The sequence below is a fragment of the Perognathus longimembris genome, chromosome 1, assembly GCF_023159225.1.
Source record: "Perognathus longimembris pacificus isolate PPM17 chromosome 1, ASM2315922v1, whole genome shotgun sequence".
NCBI classification, from domain to species: Eukaryota; Metazoa; Chordata; class Mammalia; order Rodentia; family Heteromyidae; genus Perognathus; species Perognathus longimembris.
In genome coordinates this window covers 34,126,127-34,145,515 of record NC_063161.1, presented here as the reverse complement: position 1 = coordinate 34,145,515, position 19,389 = coordinate 34,126,127, and the positions used below count along the sequence as shown (strand labels likewise).

The 19,389-nt window shown below is 36.2% G+C and overlaps 1 protein-coding gene across 1 annotated transcript in view; it reads left to right on the top strand.

Annotated features, from left to right (window-relative positions):
• Window positions 1–19,389, top strand: part of Trhde (thyrotropin releasing hormone degrading enzyme) — a 353,088-nt gene that overhangs the window by 300,733 nt on the left and 32,966 nt on the right. The window contains exon 13 of the mRNA XM_048359329.1: window positions 18,534–18,681. Within this exon, the coding sequence (XP_048215286.1) occupies window positions 18,534–18,681 (148 nt within the window). The remainder of the gene's footprint in view (window positions 1–18,533; window positions 18,682–19,389) is intronic.

Here is a 19,389-nt window from a genome sequence, read left to right as displayed (position 1 = left end):
CTGGAGGCACAATGGTTTATGTTGCTCCTCATGAAAGAGCAGGAAAAAAATTGAAGCCTGGAGGAAGAAGACATAGAAGCCCCGGTTTCTGCAGCAAGCAGAGGGCAGAACTGGTGGGCTAGGGAAGATATGTATATGGCAATTGGTTTGGCAACCATTAATTGAGACAGCTGGAAGGAACAATTAAATGCTAAATCACCACAATGAGAACTCGCAATAGACAGGGTTGAAGTGTGATCACACAGCTCTCCAACATATTCTGAAATGGGACTATAGTGCAGAAATATGCCCCAAACAGATGGAACCACTGATTTGATCAGAATCAGGTCTGAAATAACAATCCTAAATGTAAACGGTTTCTGCTCCAATTCATTGCCACAATTGCTCTTCAGTCAAAATCCATCCAAACAACTTCTACTTTAGAGACTAGTCTCTTTCAAGTATGAGTGATAATTCAGTACAACCTAGACTGAAAGATATGGAAAGTACTACTTTCCATAGACTTGTTAAAGATCATAGTGTCAGCAGAAGGATTGAAACATCATGCAAAACATTTAGATGTACCTGTCGAGGTGATATCAGAGAATTAAAACAAAGAACTGTGGCTTCTGTTGTGGTGATAGTGATATGAAAAAATGTAAAAGTATAGATAAAGAGTAACATAACCAAAACATTGCAAGAAAGAAAGCTATGTTAGAAGCAGGGAAATTTTCACACACAGTTTGGATAGGTACAGGAAGACAAGTGGAGAACAAGCTTCAGAGAATTGAGATAAATGAAATAGAAAAAAAGAGAAAGAAATGAAAATGATACATTAACATGGGATGTCCAGTGGGTTATTATGTATTTCTGCAGTTGTGCATTTAATATTTATAAGAAAAATGAAACTGGAAAATAACAGAAGCTTGAAGACCTAGGAGAAATTCTAAAGGTACAATAAAGTTATGTTGATTGAAAAGACATCTGTGTTTGAGGAAAGTAATCTTATACTAAGGATTTAACACAGACATCCATCTTGGTGTTGAATACCTTGGGATTTAAGGATTAACCAAAGCAATTTATCTCGTCAGAATATTCAGGCTGGCTCATATTTTCATAAGCAAATAGAATCTAATAGTTATAGTCTTAGATAGAACCCTGTTCCCTGAGTACAGGACAGTGATGAATCTTGAATCTATTTATGCATTGAAACAGAAGCAAAGAAATCATGGTTGCAAATCACAGGCCAAATTATAAACTTGAAAAATTTAGAAATAATTCAACAGAGACAGTTCAACTGAGACAGTTCAAGTTATTGGTCTAAAGTATAGTGTGATGGGGCTGGGACTATGGCTTAGCTGTATAGTGCTTGCCTAGCATGCATGAAGTCCTGGTTTTGATTTTTCAGCACCACATAAACAGAAAAGACCAGAAGTAGCACTGTGGCTAAGTGCTACTAGCCTTGAGCAAAAGGAAGCCAGGTACAATGCTCAGGTCCTGAGTTCAAGCCCCAGGACTGGTGAAAAAAAAGTATAGTGTTATGGTATCTTCATTTTTCTTTGAGAGGATAAGGGAAGTATAAATGAAACTAGAGATAAATTCCTGGGGGGGGGAAACTTTTCATTTTTTTATTTAATAGAGATACAATTCCTTTTGAATAAGCATGCCTAGTAAAAGTTTTTGATGACTATTTTAATACCATGTAGTATATCAGAATTTTTGGTCCTTTAATCTAAAATAATTAATTTAAACCCTTTTTTTATCATTTTATCATCTTTTACCTTAAATTTCTGCTTTTCTATAGTAAACTTATAATTCTGGTCAAAATTCATTACTTTAATAATATGTAATATTGATTAGCAATGTCAATGATTTATTAAGATGCTAGAACTTTCTTATAATAGTAGTTCTTTTGCCATTGAGTTTTCTGTTATTTTAGTTTACACCTACAAATAACATTGTCGAGTTTATTTGTAATAACTAAGAGAGCACAGCATATTTATTTATTTATTTATTTATTTTTGCCAGTCCTGGGGCTTGGACTCTGGACCTGAGCACTGTCTGGCTTCTTTTTGCTCAAGGCTAGCACTCTACCACTTGAGTCACAGTGCCACTTCTGGCCATTTTCTATATATATGGTGCTGGGGAATTGAACCCAGGGCTTCATGTATGGGGTCAAGCACTCTTGCCACTAGGCCATATTCCCAGCCAATAACATATTTGTAACCTGATATGATTCCTGTAAAATTCTATAGTTATTTTTTGGAAAAATTTAGACATATGTCCTTATTCTGAACTAACTAGTACCTTGCTGTTATTGTGTTTTAGAAAATTGCTTCACCTAAGTGATAATGAGAGATAAATATTCAAGCAATAAAAAGGACTCAAATGTAGGATTATTATTAAAATTAATGAATATGATTGTTAGAACACAGTAAATCTATACCATTTTGTCTTCTAGATGTTAATCTTCATTAAAGAGTTAGATCATCATCATTAGTTGGCCAAATTTTATTTCAACATTATAGAAAATCAAGGAAAATTTAGGCTGTATGTTTCTGAGCTAGAAGACTAGGATTAATTAAATATCTCTACATAATGTATCTTGAATTTTGTATAATTGGAACTTGCAGCTAAATTTGAGAGATAAAAGAGACAGTATCAATTAGAAAAAAGTTGTTTCATCCCTAAGCCTGATCTCAAGAGCTTTTTGTAAATTGTCTACAAGCTACTATTCCAAAGAATGAAATAATTATAAAATAATAATGTAATAGTGTTAAAGAGCTGGTAGTTGATTTCAAAAGGATTTCAATGTGTTTTTATTCTAAGAATTGAAATTTATTCAAGTCAAATAAGTTACAAATTCCCAAATAAATTTCCGGTATCATTTCAGTACTCACATACTTTTGGTGGGTCAGTACATATTTATATATCTATACATATATCCTTTCTTTCATTAGTTATCATTTAGCACCCTTTGAAGGAGAACAAAATACAGAAAACATAACTAGCATCTCTCCTAGCATCATCATCTCAGAGGTGATTTTGAGTGGGCACAGCTGTCTTATTCAAGATAAAAATCTTTTTCATCTGCAGCGAATTATATACTTGAAGTTCTTTTTCTATCTCATTGGTAATAAAAAATACTTTTACTTCCCACATTTTCATTTGCAATGGCATTGGGTAGCTTTTAACTCTAATTTGGAATGGAGCATAATATTCGGAGAGACAGGAAAATATCACTTTAAGTCGTAAAGAATTAGATTAGTGATTTCATTTCTCCACAACTGGAGACTATTCAACTAAGATTATAGGAAGAAATGATGGCACACACAGAAGGTGTGTCCTGCTCTGTCCCTTCCCTGTCATTCACTATTGCTTGAGATTGCTTCTCTAATGTGCTTTAAAATCTCCAATAGCAGCTATGATTGAGTTTAAGAGAAATGAGGATGGTTATATGTTATCATTACTAAATGAAAAACAACCTGTATTTTTCCCTTTGTGATAGGAAAATATTAAGACAAAAGTGCTTTTCCCCAAGTATATAATCTACATGCGACAGATGATGGAATATTTGTCTAACTGATGGCTGAGTAAATCACCTCACTTTCATTGTTTCCACAGTGTTGGCCAACATGCTGCCAGCCTGGCTTCCCCTACTGATTTAAACACATGATTCAGAATGACTTTGGAGGGTTGTGGTACTCATGGATTTATGGGGCACTTGTATGTGTGATTCTCATCACTGTACAGCAACCCTGTCGTTTTTTGTGACAGCACCTGTTTGACTGGTTTTGGATTTATGATGGAAATAATTCAGAACAGAGTAATAATTTTCCCTTGGCAATTACACTACTATTTGGTACTTTGTCCCTAAGGAGAAAATGAATTTGCTGGAACCTGTACATGAGTTTTAGGAGCTTGATGGAAGGAACAAATCAAGGTCAGAATAAGACATAGAGCACATGGCAGCTGAATTCTAGTTCTGGGCCTTTAGTCTTCAGGCACTCCACATTCATGGGGCACTTTATGGTTTGCATCCTATTCTTCATTTGTTTTCTTTTTGACTCACAGAATGACTCTGGATAGTAAGTAGCATTTCCCCCATTTGATACAGAAAGAAATCACTAAATGAAAGATTTCCTTGCAGTTGGCAAATATTTTCAAGTATGTACTCCACAAACACTTTATGATATATACTAGGGACATGGAGATTTTTAACCACTTATCCCTGATTTGTTTGTTAATTATTTGGTATGAAGATTTCTGATTATTTATACAAATTGTCAAAAAAGTGTGATCAATCTCCTGATCCATCACAAAGTATCAACGATTATTCATGGCCAGTTCTATTTTGAACAGTTCCCCATTCAGATTGTCATGCAAATTCCAGCTATCAAAACAATATACTTAAGTAAATTCACTGTATTTTTGCAAAAATGAGTAAGAGTCAAAAGTTAATGTTAATTGAGTTCCCCTATCTCATTTGATTATACTAAAATATTTTCTAATGTGGCTGCAAGTGCAAAAGCATTTCTTTTTAAGCATCCTTTCATAGATAATTTTATTCTTCTCCTTAATTATTAACTTTTTATCTGTCTATGATTTCAATCTCAGCTGTCTATTTAGAAATCATCTAAAGGCCTTTAATGTAATGATATACCTGTAGATAAATTAGATCTTGACTTGGTTTTTGAGATTTCCTTCTGAAAGTGTTCATTGAAATAGTCTGTTTTTGATCTCTTTCTGGACCCAGGTATCTACAGTAAAATTATTTCCATAAAGAATTTTAGCTTAGAACCCCTACGCTATAATATGATTCTTCTTTTATTTATTTATTTATTTTAATTTTATTTTATTGTCAAGGTGATGTACAGAGGGGTTACAGTTACATACTTAAGGTAGTGAGTACATTTTTTGTCAAACTTTTTCTATTACAATCTAAGTGTAAAACCCACAAGTACTTCCTAGTGTTGATTTTGCCCTTTCTTATAAGCCATTGAGATGGAAACAATTTCTGTTGTTTAAAGCATTACCTTTCCAGTAAATTTTGATCACATGCATAATTACTGCCTCCTTTCTTTCATCTCATACCCCAATATTGATATGCATATATCTCTATATAGATATGTACATATATGTCTATCTATGTATGTACCTATGTATTTACTTATCTTCCTATGTATCTATTGGTTAACCTAAATCAGTAGTATTTCTAAACATTTCTGTTGTTATTATTGTAGACAGATTTCTGCCTCATGAAATTAGTGTTTTCAGATTGAAACCTGAGCCAGAGGTCCTCTGTGATTTATGGAGTTTAGACCACTTGCTAAAGGAAGGCCAAGAATGAGGCTCCGTTGTGAACAAAATGGCATAAGCTACTGTAATCAAAACACCAAAATGTCCAAATGCTAAATGCTGTGTCTAAAATTAGCCACAAAATTCCATTTCAAAGTCATGGCTATAAGCCAAACCACACCCCTTTCTAATATGTCTAATTATATTCCGTGGCTCATAAGGAATTTACTTTTTTATTTCTTAATTCCTTCTTTGCTCAGGCTCTTTTCTTGTTTGTGAAGGGCAATACAAGATTATTGACTGTTTTAAAATTTTTTGCAGGATGAGGTAAAAAGATTTGGGATTTGGCACATAAAGGCTGAGTAATTGGTATTTGAATACTGGTATCACTTCATTGACCTTTTCGGTAAAATGGGGATGGTGGTGAGACAGCATTTCACAATGCACTGTGTATAATGCATTGGCACATGAGCTGAAAAAGTGCTGGATCTATGTTGGCCATCACAGTTACTGATCAAGTTGCCTCTTGAACAAGAGTGCAAACTTGAAGTTTTACCAAGGATTGTGTATTTTATAAATTTTACCCTACTCATTTTACTTCATGTATTTCATCTAAAGAAACTTACTTAGAACATGTAAAATCGTTGTGCACAAATGTGTGTATAGTATTGTCATTTTTTATCTGAATATGTATATATTATATAACATATTACATATGTATATACGTAATCTAAATACTTAATAATAGTGAATTAGACTTCTCAATCAATTCAGAGTTAATCCTAAAGAATTTTACCAGCCTGAGAATTATGATGGTTTAAATATATACATTTATATGTGCAGTATGATAAAATCTTGATAAAAAGCAAAACATTTGATGTAAAGTTTAGACTAGAGGAGATAGACCTGCCTATTTGTTAGTTATTGGTTTTGAATGATGTGTTTTCTCTTTTCTGGTTTTCTGTTATTTGTACATTTCTCTAAAAAGCAGACATGTAGGAAGCTAGAAGCTTCACTGATTTATGGGCTTCTAGGTTAATGATTTGATATCTTGATAGCAGTAACCTAACCTCTACAAAATCCTACTGGAATTTTTATTCCTTGCACTCCCATGTGGCTGCTCAGATCATTAGGAAACTTCGTTGCTGAATAGGCAGAATTTCACGCTAGCTTGAAGAATTGTGTCTTCCATGGAAATCACAGATATGTGGATAATCTTCTGGTATTATATTCAGTTAATTTTCTGTGTTGAATTTTATACTAACTTAGCTAATTAACCCAAATTAGCATACACACATTCCTGCCTATAAGGTGTATATTCTTTTAAAGTATATTCATTACCTAAACAATTTCTCAGTGACCTTTCCCTTTATTATCAAATACTGCTTTTAATTAAAGAAATGAAACTTTAGGAATATATAGTCTCATGTTTCTACAAAAGAAACTTTTTGAAACAAATCTCAGATATGGCCAACTATCCAGAAAATCATGTTTTTGGTTTTTCTCTTTTAACAACATCCATTTCACTCACTATGGGATATTTTACTCGTGGACATAGTGTGTACAGGGAGAGAGAGTCAGAAAAAAGTCATATTTCATTACATTTTCATCTTGAAGGTGTAGCACATCTGAGTTTGCAATTGAGTGATGCCACATCTGAGCATCGCCAGCAGCTAGCATCACCTTTTAAAGCAAAAGTCAAATCAGATCATGTCCCAGCTCAAGAAGCTTGTGAAGTGTTTCTAACACACTTGTAGCCAGCCCAGGATCCTGCTGTGTGAGCTGTGAGAGTCTGTTGTGGTGTTTGCTAGGTCTCCTGCACTGGTGACTCTGTACTAGCTTTCTGCAGTAGAGGAACCCTGGGTGGGATCCTCAAGTTACAACCTTGACGTGAATAAGAACAGCATGTTGGTGGAAGGCATCTGGCTTTTGGTTAAGTGGACTTATGGAATGAAGGAAATCGAGATTAGAGTCTTGGTGGACTTTGGGTGTTTACAGCATCTTGAGTTGATCAGCTCAGTTGTAGAGTATGTGCTTAGCATGTTCAAGGCAGCAAAAAAAAAAAAAAATGTGCAAAGCAGAGTGACCTAGGAGCTGACACTGGAGCAATTTAACACAGAATCTGAAAACTGAAGTTGGCCAAGAGAAGGCTACAAATGAAGGATTGTTTGAGAGAGGTATAAGTTGGGGAAGAAAGCTCTAAGGCAAAGTGAGTTGTTAAACTGATGAAAGACAAAAAAAAATCAAGTGATAAAGGAATAGGTTAGGTTTTCCTAAAAGCAACTGAGTAGACCAAGGAAGAAAGAGATCAGAGTTGCACAAAGTCTTTGAGTCGCCAGGTGTCCAGCTCCTGAGTTCTGGCCACTTGGCTCTTTTGCTGTGTTTCTAAGCTTGTTCCAGAAGCCAGGAAGGAAGAAACCAACTTTGACAACCTGCCAAGTTTCTTTAAGAGTTCATTCAAGACGTAGAACTTTTTGTTTCCAAAAAGAAAACAACCCACTTAAATAAAGGCAGAGCCAATGGAAGGGAAGCTCAAAGAGCGAATTCAGCATACTCACATTACATTCTGATCAACAATTTGAAAATGTCATATTGTCCACCTTGGACTTCCTATTTAACTTCTATTGAACATAAACACCTTTATCTCCCAGACAAGTTCCATCAATTGGTGATTTCCCACTATAAATAAAGTTGGGAGTAGAATGGACTATGTGATTGGGAGTAGAAAGTGAAAAAATAAAAATAAAAGAAGACATTTCTTGGCTAACAGTACAAGGCAGGGTCATCTTAACTGTGGCATTGTTTCTCTCTTTTGACTATGTAAGTGCTATTTCAGCTTAGCTTGTTACTGTTAATAATTTATCGTGCAAGTAAGAGAAAACAGAGAAGGTTTTTCTTTTACTATTTATGATTGCAAATAAATATGACATTTACAAATCAATATAAAAGCCCTCTCGCCTTTCACAACCTCTTCTCTCTCATGAATACTGCCCTGCCTTCAATAGCTAATATATTTCTAATAAAGAGAAGGGAAAATCTGAAGGTCCTATTTAGTCCTTCATGACATCACTGTCAGCCATAAAGACCTCTATTATTTGTCTAATATCCTATCTATGTTTCTTATTTTAGGAAATTTGTACTTGCTGTTTTCTCAGGTAGGATTTTCCTTCTACCAGATTTGATAGTCCTGTCATCTAACTTCATGCAGGTGAAGCCATCTCAGACCACCTTATTTAAATGTGTCCTTCCAGAATTCTCATACTGCCTGCTTTCCCTTCATACCAGCCGCTATGTACACACACACACACACACACACACACACACACACACACACACACACACACAGTACTGGGACTGGAAATCAGGCTTTGTAATTTCTAGGCAGGCACTTTCTACTTAAACCCCACTTCCTACCCATTTTCCCTTTAGCTGTTTCTCAAGTAGTGTCTCACCATTTTGTTTAAGTCCTGTCTTGGGCCACAGCCACTGGCAGCCAAACCTGTATTATTTTTTTTAAGGTAGGGTCTTGCCAACTTGTTATCTACACTGTTTTCCAACAATGATTCTTCTGATGTCTGATTCCTGAGCAGCTGAGACTGCAGGCATAAGCCACCACAGCAGGCTTTCAGAGTATGCTGAGAGGCAGCCTCATGTCATAGAACCACTAGATTTCTTATCAGCCTTGTGTTTCCATCAATACCACTTGTAGCTAGATGAGCCTGCCAGAGTGATTATCTTTCTATACACTTTAGCTTCTGTATCCAAGAAATGAGCATGAGAGTATTGATTCATAAGTTTAGTACTATTGTTCTTTTAAAACATTAAATTTTATTGTAAAGGTGATGTACAGAGGGATAACAGTTACATAAGTAAGGCAATGAGTTTCTTTTTGGACAGTGTTCCCCACTCATTAGAAATGGAAGCAAACTTACATCATCATCTTCCCTTATCATTGTAAGCAGTGAAGAGTGGTCTTTAATATATGATAGAAAAAAATAGTTGAATCCATAATTTTCTAAAAATTTCCAGACTTACCATAAATCTATAGTCTCCTTTTCTCCATGGCCAAATAGTTGGCAATTATTAACTCTTTCATTTAATAGTCAAACACCAACCTTGCTTCTGATTCTACTTAGTACCTAGAGTACATTCTGTATTAAGATGACAGTTGATTTCTTGTGAGATGTTTGGGAATAAGGAAGACAGGATATGGAAAAAGGAAATTCTGGTTGTTATGGTATGAATGATACTATAAAAGCTGTAGAAAAGTTACTTCTGAATATAGTGTTTTAATTCTCAAATGTTTATAGAAAAAAAGGATTGGAGAAATTAGTTCATCATTCTCAATTCACTGGTCAGGAGAACGAGATTTGTTAGCCCTCCATGAATTTATCTAAATCTTTTGCTTTTGGGAGTGATTTTCTAACTAGGATAGAAAGCTGTGAAGGGCTGTGAAAGGATTTGATTTCCCTATATCCTGGATTAATCAAAACCAGTGGCTAGATAGCAGTGGCCTTCCTCTGTGATTCATGTGTGACAATAACACCAAAAGGATGAGCTGGATGCTGGAGGCTCACATCTGTAATCCAGCTACTTACCAGGCTGAGACCTGAGTATCTCAGTTCGAAGCTAGCCTAGAAAACTGAAAATTCAATCACTTACCTCAGAAACAAAAACAAACAAACAAAACAGACCTTGACTGGAGTCCAACTGATAGTGTGCTAGATATCAGTCAAAAAAGTCGAGACAGAACAGTTCAAGCCCCAGTAACTGGCACAAAAATAAACATGAGCCATATATTTTAGTATTATTCTAGTATAATTTTGCAATAGTGCTGATGTATTTTGTTTTGATAGTACTGGACTATGAATTAAGGCCCTTGCATTCATTTTGTTCCTTGCTAAGCTAATGTTCTCCACTTGAACCTTATCACCAGACTGACTTTTGGCTGATTTACTGGAGATTGAGTCTCATGCATATTTCTGCCTTTCAGCCATGATGCTCCAGATCTCAGACATTGCCGAGCTAGATTTACCTCCTCTGGTGCGGGGATGCTAAGCTTACTCCCTTATCAGTGCTGACCAGCGGGCAGCCAAGGTGGAGCAAAGGGACACGAGCTAGCCTAAGTTGCACGTGGCCGAACGAGATCCCCTTTTCCTCCCTCCTTACCCACCAAGAAAGCCAGGCGCAGACGGATCTCGGAGACGCTTTGGAGAGCAATCCAATTTAATCGGGAGGGGCTCACAGTAATATAGTAGTGATGACAAGGATTGAGCATGAGCTGGCGATAGGCTGGTGAGCTTGTATATCCAAGAGCAGCTCCCAAGGACCTCCCTCATGGGTTAATGTCACTTCCCATAGTACCGCCCTCTGGGCAAAGCACACGAAAAGGACGCACCTGGTGCTTGCTGGCGCAAGGTGGGGGATGGTTTCAAAGCTATCCCTTCTAGTTCCGGACCCAGAAGGAGATAGGTGTGGCTCACTTCCACACTGCCCCAGGGCTGGGGGAAGGGCGGCGTCTCAGGAGCGCTCTCCTCGCCCTTTCCCCCTTAAGGCCAAGATGAATCCCCAACAAGACTTCTTCTTATTCTTCTTTCTTTTTCTTTTTGCCAGTCCTGGGCCTTGGACTCAGGGCCTGAGCACTGTCCCTGGCTTCTTTTTGCTTAAGGCTAGCACTCTACCACTTGAACGACAGCGCCACTTCTGGTCATTTTCTTTTTTTTTTTTTAATTGTCAAACTGATAAACAGAGCAGTTACAGTTTCATACTTTAGGAATTGGATACAATTCTTGTACTGTTTGTTACCTCCTCCCTCATTTCCCCTTCCCCCTCCCCCTTTCCCTTTCCCCCTATGAGTTATTCAGTAGATTTACACTAAACACTTTTGCAAGTATTGCTTTTGTAATCGTTTGTCTTTTTTACCCTGTGTCTCTCGATTTTGGTATTCCCTTACAGTTCCCTAGTTCTAATACCTGTATACACAGTTTCCAATGTACTCAGATAAGATACAGAGATAGTGAAGGTACGACCACAGGAAGGGCATATAAGAGGATCATCAATAATAGAAGCTACAGTTTCACATCGCATGTTGAAAGTAATTACAACAGTGATATAACAGTCGTTTCCATAACATGGAGTTCATTTCACTTAGCATCATCTGGCCATTTTCTATATATGTGGTGCTGGGGAATCAAACCCAGGGCTTCATGTATAAGAGGCAAGCACTCTTGCCACCAGGCTATATTCCCAGCCCCAGATCTCAGATCTCTGAATAGCTACGATTATAGGAGTGATCCATTAGCACGCAGATGCTGTGGTATTATTGAAGTGCTTAATTTTAAACATATTATGCTTATGTCTTAATGAACTTGGCAAGTACTACTGTTTTAAAGTTAGATCATTGCCACCACCATTTAATCTTAAGAAGCATTTATTGAGATAAGTTATGCATTAAGATAAAAGGAAAATATTCTCTTAAAAATCTAAGACCAATGTATGAGAAAGATTATGGTAAAATCATTAAAATATTTTCATCTCTGCACATAGTAGTTCAGCCATACACAGATTAAACCTTTTTAATTCTACAGGGACTACTGGTATTCTAAGCTGTCCTGTACCACCTTCCCACAAATAGCATTTAAAATCATTTAATAATAAAGAGTAGAAACCACAAGCTAGTAAACTTTCTAATTGAGCATTTCAGTGACTGCTTTAAAAGTCGTTGCCTAAGGAACATATCCAGTGTCTTGTGCATATATTGTGACATATGTAGTAAGCGATTTATTGGCTTCAAATGAATATTCATTTAATGAAGATGAGTGTGGTTTTCTGAAGAGTCTAGAATTTGTGCTTTCCTCTCTAAATTTCAAGGTGTGAAGAAACAATTGCCTTTAAAGAAAACTCACAGTAAAAATAAGTTATTCCAAGAAGGGCTGCCCATTTTAATAGATTAGAGTTAAAACTCATAGTTTCAGATTGGCTTTTTTAAGCAGTTCTGAGGATTTTAGGTGAAAACTAAAATCAGCTAATACAGTTTGGTTTTAATATCCTTCTCATTAAAATACTCTCTTGTATGCCTTAAAGCTATATTGTACTGTAAGTTCAACTGAATTGGGGAAGAGGGGGAAGGAGGGTATTGTAGGGGGTGGAGATGGGAGGAGCAGCTGTGTAGCTCTGATGGACCATCTTTTATTGATGCTTTGGTGTTCTCATTGCTTATTTTTCATTGGCTCTTCTTCAGTTCCTAAATCATTTCTTAGGCCTCCCTCAACACAATTGTGAATATAGAGCTCACATTTCACTTATTGCTAAAGCATCAGTAAGACCCTGTCATACATGACTTATTCTTAGAACTTGCACTTTCTTCCATGTTGCTAGTATCATTTCTCTCTGATGATAACAATTTGAGAAAACTGCATTTTAGCACCCGAACCATTGATATGCTCCCCACTGGGCTAATCAATTTAAGCCAATGTAGTGTTCCCTTCATGAGAATCCACACACTTCCTGTATTGATGGCATTATCAGTAGTAGTAATCACAGATATCATTACCAGCCAATTACACAAACACACATCTAAACTAGGTAAACTATTCCCCAACATTATCTCTTTCAATTCTCAATTCTGTAATGAAGCTGATTGTCCTCTTGGCCAATTAAATGTAGCTACATATTTTGAGCTAGTTGGTTTAAATGCAACTCTATTGAATTATGCAGTAGGTAATGACTTACATATGTTGGTAACAAAGCAGAATGAGGGCAATTTGAGTGTAATCTTTTTTTTTTTTAATCTGTTTAAAAACTGCATTAGAGAAGGTTAACTGCTTTAAAAAAAAATAGACCCAGGGTCTGCGAATATGGCCTAATGGCAGGAGTGCTTGACTCATATACATGAAGCCCTGGGTTCGATTCCCCAGCACCACATACATAGAAAATGGCCAGAAGTGGCACAGTGGCTCAAGTGGCAGAGTGCTAACCTTGAGCAAAGAGAAGCCAGGGACAGTGCTCAGGCCCTGAGTCCATGGCCAAGGACTGGCAACAAAACAAAACAAAACAAAAAAACAAATAGACCCAAGTAGATCAAGAACAATGACAGATATTTCCTGCTTAGATAGCAGGACTAGGTTTGAGAATTGACTTAACCACAGAGTTGTGCCAGGACCCAGAGATTTGTTTGAATATTTTTTGACATATTCAAAGTCATATTATCCCTGCCACTGATGCATGTCCATTGTTTAGATTTTGTCATATTAACATGTCTAAACCAGGACGATATGTCTAGGATAGTCCTAGCAGAGGATCACAATATCTCAATAGCTATGTACATATGACCATATAAGATGATAGACTTCAACTCCATGATATGGAAATGATAGGTTTTTCTTTGTTGTTGTTGTCTTAATGCACTGTGTTAAGTTATTTCTTTTTCCTTTCATCCACCCCCCCCTTTGGTTAATCTTCTGTTGTCACTCTATTTGATTTTGGTACGCTGTTTCTTGCTCATAAGTTTATCTGATTTGGGAAAGAGAACAGGAGAAACAAACTGATGAGACAAAGAACAAAGGATGAACCAATGCAATAGCCATACTTCCAAGACAATATGTTGGGAATGAACTTTACAAATTTGGAGGGATTAACAAAAGTGGGAGAAAAGTGAGCGAGGGTGTAACAATGTTCAACAAGAAATGTACTCATTACCTAATGTATGCAACTGTAACCCCTGTGTACATCATCTTAACAATAAAATTAAATTAAAAAATAAGAATTTCTGTCTGTAGTAGAAAGGAGAAGAAAGCATGGATTTTCCTAAGCAGTTAGTCACTACTGCCATTAGGACTCAAAACATAACTGATCCCTTTTTTTTGGTTTTTCAAATATTTATTTAATGAATATTTTACTTGTCATAGCATTAAATTTTACTTTAGTTTATTGTAATGGTAAAGTACAGAGGGTTTACAGTTACATAAGTAAGGTAATGAGTGCATTTCTTGTGAAACACTTGCCCCTTGCCTTATTTTCTCTCACTTTCCCTCCTCCCTGATTCCCTTCCTTCCAACTTGTAAAATTATTTCAACATTGTGTCTCATGAGTATTGTTGTTGCATTGGTTCACACTTTGTCCTTTGTCTCACCATTTTGTTATTTCCTTTCTCTTCCCCAAATCAGATAAACCTATATATGACACAGGGTACCAAAATACAAAAACAGTGACAACAGGGCCTAAACCAAAAGGGGTGTGTATGTGGGGAGAAATAGCTTCACACAGTATATTTAAAACAAACAACCAATCGAAGAAGCAGAAACAAGCACAACACACACACACACACACACACACACACACACACACACACACCCCTCTTGTTTCTGTATCTTGGAATTTGTTTCAGAATTCTATGCTTCCATCAGAAGGAATGACATTGTACCATTCATAAGGAAATGGAAAGGCTTGGAAAAATCATATTAAATAACATAAACTAGACCCAAAGAAACATAGGCTCTATGGTTTCCCTCATTTGTAATAATTAGTATATGTCTAGGATAGTCCTAATTAGTACATGTCTAGGACAGTTCTAGCAGAGGATGGCCCAATAGCTACGTATATATGACTATATAAAATGATGCTAATGGAAATGAACTCCAAGATATGGAAACCAGCCTTTTATTTTATCAACAAGGACCAGGAGGACTTGAGAAATGAATTATTACCTATTTGTACATGGAAAATCATCAGTAGCATCAGACTCAAGCTCTCTTCAAGTTAAAGTGTCTTTCCATAACATTATGGTCACTTACGTAGGCAATCATAATTCTCACATAGCATGCTATTAACAAGTGTCTATCCACTTATAGAAGTGAAATAAAATGTAATATGTTGCAGTTGACATAGGTGAGCATGCCCAGAACTTTGTGACCATAGGACTAAAGAAAATTTCAAACTCACGTGAGAACCACAATTAGTGAACAAGTAATGGTTTACAAAAGAAGAAAAGTATCACCTTGTTTATTTTTCTTTTTGTCTATATATTCTGCTATTCATATATATATATATATAATCAAACTGAATTACAGAGAGGTTACAGTTTCATACATGAGGCATTGGATACATTTCTTGTACTGTTAGTTACCTCTTCTCTCATTGCCCCCTCCCCCCTCTTCCTTTCCCTTCCCCTCTCCCATGAGTTGTTCAGTTGTTCAGTTCATTTTCACCAAACAGTTTGTAAGTATTGCTGTTTGTAGCTGTTCGTCTTCTTTTTTACTCTGTCTCTCGATTTTGGTATTCCCTTTCAATTTCCTAGTTCTAATACCAGTATACACGGTTTCCAATATACTCAGATAAGATACAGAGATAGTGTAGGTACAACCACAGGAAGGTGATACAGGAATATCAACTATAATAGAGGCTACAGTTACATATGGCATGTTGAAAGTAGTTACAACTGTGATATAACAATCGTATCCATAACATGGAGTTCATTTCACTTAGCATTATCTTATGCATTCATAAGGGCAAAGCTATTATTCTCTTGTGATCCTCTGCTGTGACTAGCCTAAACCTGTGCTAAATATTCCCTATGAGGGAGACCACAGAGTCCATGTTTCTTTGGGTCTGGCTCACTTCACTTAATATAATTTTTTCTAAGTTCTTCCATTTCCTTACGAATGGGGCAATGCCATTCTTTCTGATAGAGGCATAAAATTCCATTGTGTATACGTACCACATTTTCCTGATCCATTCGTCTACTGAGGGGCATCTGGGTTGGTTCCAAATTCTAGCTATGACAAATTGTGCTGTGATGAACATTGTTGTGCTGGTGGCTTTGGTGTGTTCTTGTTTGAAGTCTTTTGGGTAGATGCCCAAAAGTGGGGCTGCTGGGTATAGGGGTGCTCTATGTTTAGCCTTCTGAGGAATCTCCATACCACTTGCCAGAGTGGCTGAACCATTTTACATTCCCACCAACAATGAAGTAGGGTTCCCTTTTGGCCACATCCCCTCCAACATTTATTATTGTTAGTTTTCTTGATATATGACATTCTTACTGGAGTGAGATGGAATCTCAATGTTGTTTTAATTTGCATTTCTTTTATGGCCAGTGATGTAGAGCACATTTTCATATGTCTCCCGGTCATTCTCATTTCCTCATCAGAGAAGACTCTTTTTAAGTCTTTAGCCCACTTGTTGAGGGGGCTGTTGATTCTTTGTGGTTTTGTTTTGGAGGAATTTAATTTTTTTAGTTCTCCATATATTTTAGATATGAGGCCTTTGTCCATTGTATGACCGTTAAAATCTTTTCCCAATCTGTGGGCTTTCTGTTTATCTTGGGAGCTATGTCCTTTGCCCTGCAGAAGCTCTGCAGTTTGATGCAGTCCCATTTGTCCAACCTTTCTTTGATTTGTAGCCTTTCTGGGTCTTTGTTAAGGAAGTTCCGACCTGTGCCATGGAGCCCAAGTGTTTCTCCTACTCCTACTTCATTGTTTTCAGGGTATCTGTTTTAATTTTGAGGTCTTTGATCCATTTGGAATTGATTTTGGTGCAGGGTGATATATAAGGATCTAGTTTTAGTTTGTTGCAGGTGTTGAACCAGTTTTGCCAGCACCATTTGTTAAAGAGGCTATCTTTCTTCCAAATTATTGTTTTGGCTCCTTTATCAAAGATTAAGTAGGTGTAGTTCTGTGGGTTCATTTCTGGGTATTCAATTTTGTTCCTTTGGTCTTCAGGCCTGTTCTGGTGCCAATAACAAGCTGTTTTTACTACTATAACTTTATAATACAGTTTGAAGTTTGGTATTGTAATTCTTCCAGCACTGTTCTTTCTGCTTACGATTGTTTTTGCTATTCAGGGTCTTTTGTTGTTCCATATTAATTTCTGGATTGCTTCTTCTATTTCATTAAAAAATGGTATTGGGATATTAATGGGTATTGCATTTGGCAATATTGCCAAAGGCTATCACCTTGTTTATTTTTCAACAAAATTATAATGGCTTCTTAAAACATCCTCAAATCTAAACTGATACACTTCCTGGCATGTGAAGAAAGAAGATAAATACATCCTAATTAATATTTAGAGTGAGAAAATCAAGGAAAACAAATTACACAACTGATTTTTTTTCTTGTAAGACAATCAAGTTGTTACTTTATTTTAAAAAATGACACCCTTTTGCATTAGGTGACTACCTATGAAAACAAAATCTCACTGTATCAGCTAACAGACATATTTTCTTACTTACTGAAAGTTGTAGCCTAATATCATTCCGTATCAACAAGGTTGTGTAAAATAATCATGGCACAGAGAAAGCAGCACCAATCTTGATTGTATTCACACTAGCCAAGTTTTACAGGAAATCACAGAATTATGGAAAATTTGGTATTATTTAACCATTTTTCATTGTGTCAGATTTGACAGATTTGAACTGAATTAATGGTTGAATCACGATCTTTAGAGTGGCCTACCAGTTTGACATTAATTTAAAGAAAATGGAAGTAGAATAATCAGAATTGGTTTTTATTATGAATATCATAAACATCAGCTGTAAGCAAGTAATAACTATCTGTAGTCAGAGCTAAATAATCTGACAAACATTATAAATGAGGATGAGAAAATACTTTGTCTGCTCCCTGTCCAAGTTCTACTATGCACAGTAAAGGACTGTGTAACTTGATGCTGCTGCGAAGGAACCATGTGGCATATGCTGGTTTTCGTATTTCCCACATCCAGTGTTAAAGTCTGTAATAATTGATTATTGTCTTTGTCTTGTCACATCACTCTAACAAAATATTGTACACTGAGTAATCAATAATCCATAGAATTTTTTTTCTCATATTCCTGGAGTTTTAGTCTAAGATCAAGACTGGGTATTGGCTGAGGGCTTTGTCTCTGCTTCAGAGCTGGCTTCTTCTTGTATCCTCACAGTGGCTTGCTTCTTCAGAAGAGCTTCTTCCAAGATGAATACTCAGGATTGTTTTTGTTCAAAATCCAACCTTCTTTCCTTTTTCTTATTTTTTAAATCCATACATTCCGCCGTTTTGTAATTCTTGTAAAATTTTAACTCTAACTCTGTATATATTAAGGGTTATTAGCACCCTAAGTAGGACTGTATTTAAAAAGTGAGTCATTTTATTTTTATAGCACTGAGCCTGCTTTCTTCATATTGTGATGAATCTTGCTTTCTGCAAGATTATTTGCATAAGTAAAATCTCCAGTTTTGCATCATGGTGTACTTTCTGCATGTAATTAACATTAACTTCTTTGTGACTGTGCAGGGCTGGCTATTTGCCTCAGAATATTCCCCTGGAGCTTATCAGATACCTGTCGGAAGAGAAGGATTTTCTTCCTTGGCATGCTGCCAGCAGAGCTCTTTATCCTCTAGACAAATTATTGGACCGTATGGAGAACTACAATATCTTCAATGTAAAAAAATACATCTTTTGCATCTCTCTCTTTTTAGAAGATAAAATATTTTTCTTAATCTATTATATACTACTGACCCTGACATATTTTTAAAATTCCTTCTTTTTTTATGTTGTCATTTTTTGTCCTGATTTTCTGTATAATACCGATGACCATTATCTGAAGAAGCAATTTAATAGAAGCTGCCTTTTTTCTGGCCTGAAAGTGTCAATTAAGCTTAAATGCTTCAGAATTTAGGATAAAATATACATGAAAAATCCGTAAAGTTCAAATGTACTTTCCAAGAGTTAAAGGGCTTGGTGTTCACAAAGGACTTAACTTGGGTAGAGGGATCCCAAAGATCTTAACAGAATATAGACAGGTTCAGTAAAGATTCTTAGTTGTTATTTTGTATCCAAAAGGGCATGGCAAATCCAATTCTCTTCCTTAATTAACAAGGATAAGATCAACATTGAACCAAAAGCCCATTCATAATTGGGTCCAAGGGGAAACAGAAGAGCAAACAATAGATAATCCAAACCGACATGAAGGCATGACAAACATTCCCAAATATTACCTGACCAGATTTTCCTATTCTCAAAGCCTAGTAACTCAAAATTGCTCTGCACACACTACCTAATCTGATTTAATAATCATTTTGAATATTAGGAGTAAGTACTTCTAAGGAGCTCTTGACTCCTAATGGTCTTATCACTGTGCATTTTTGCA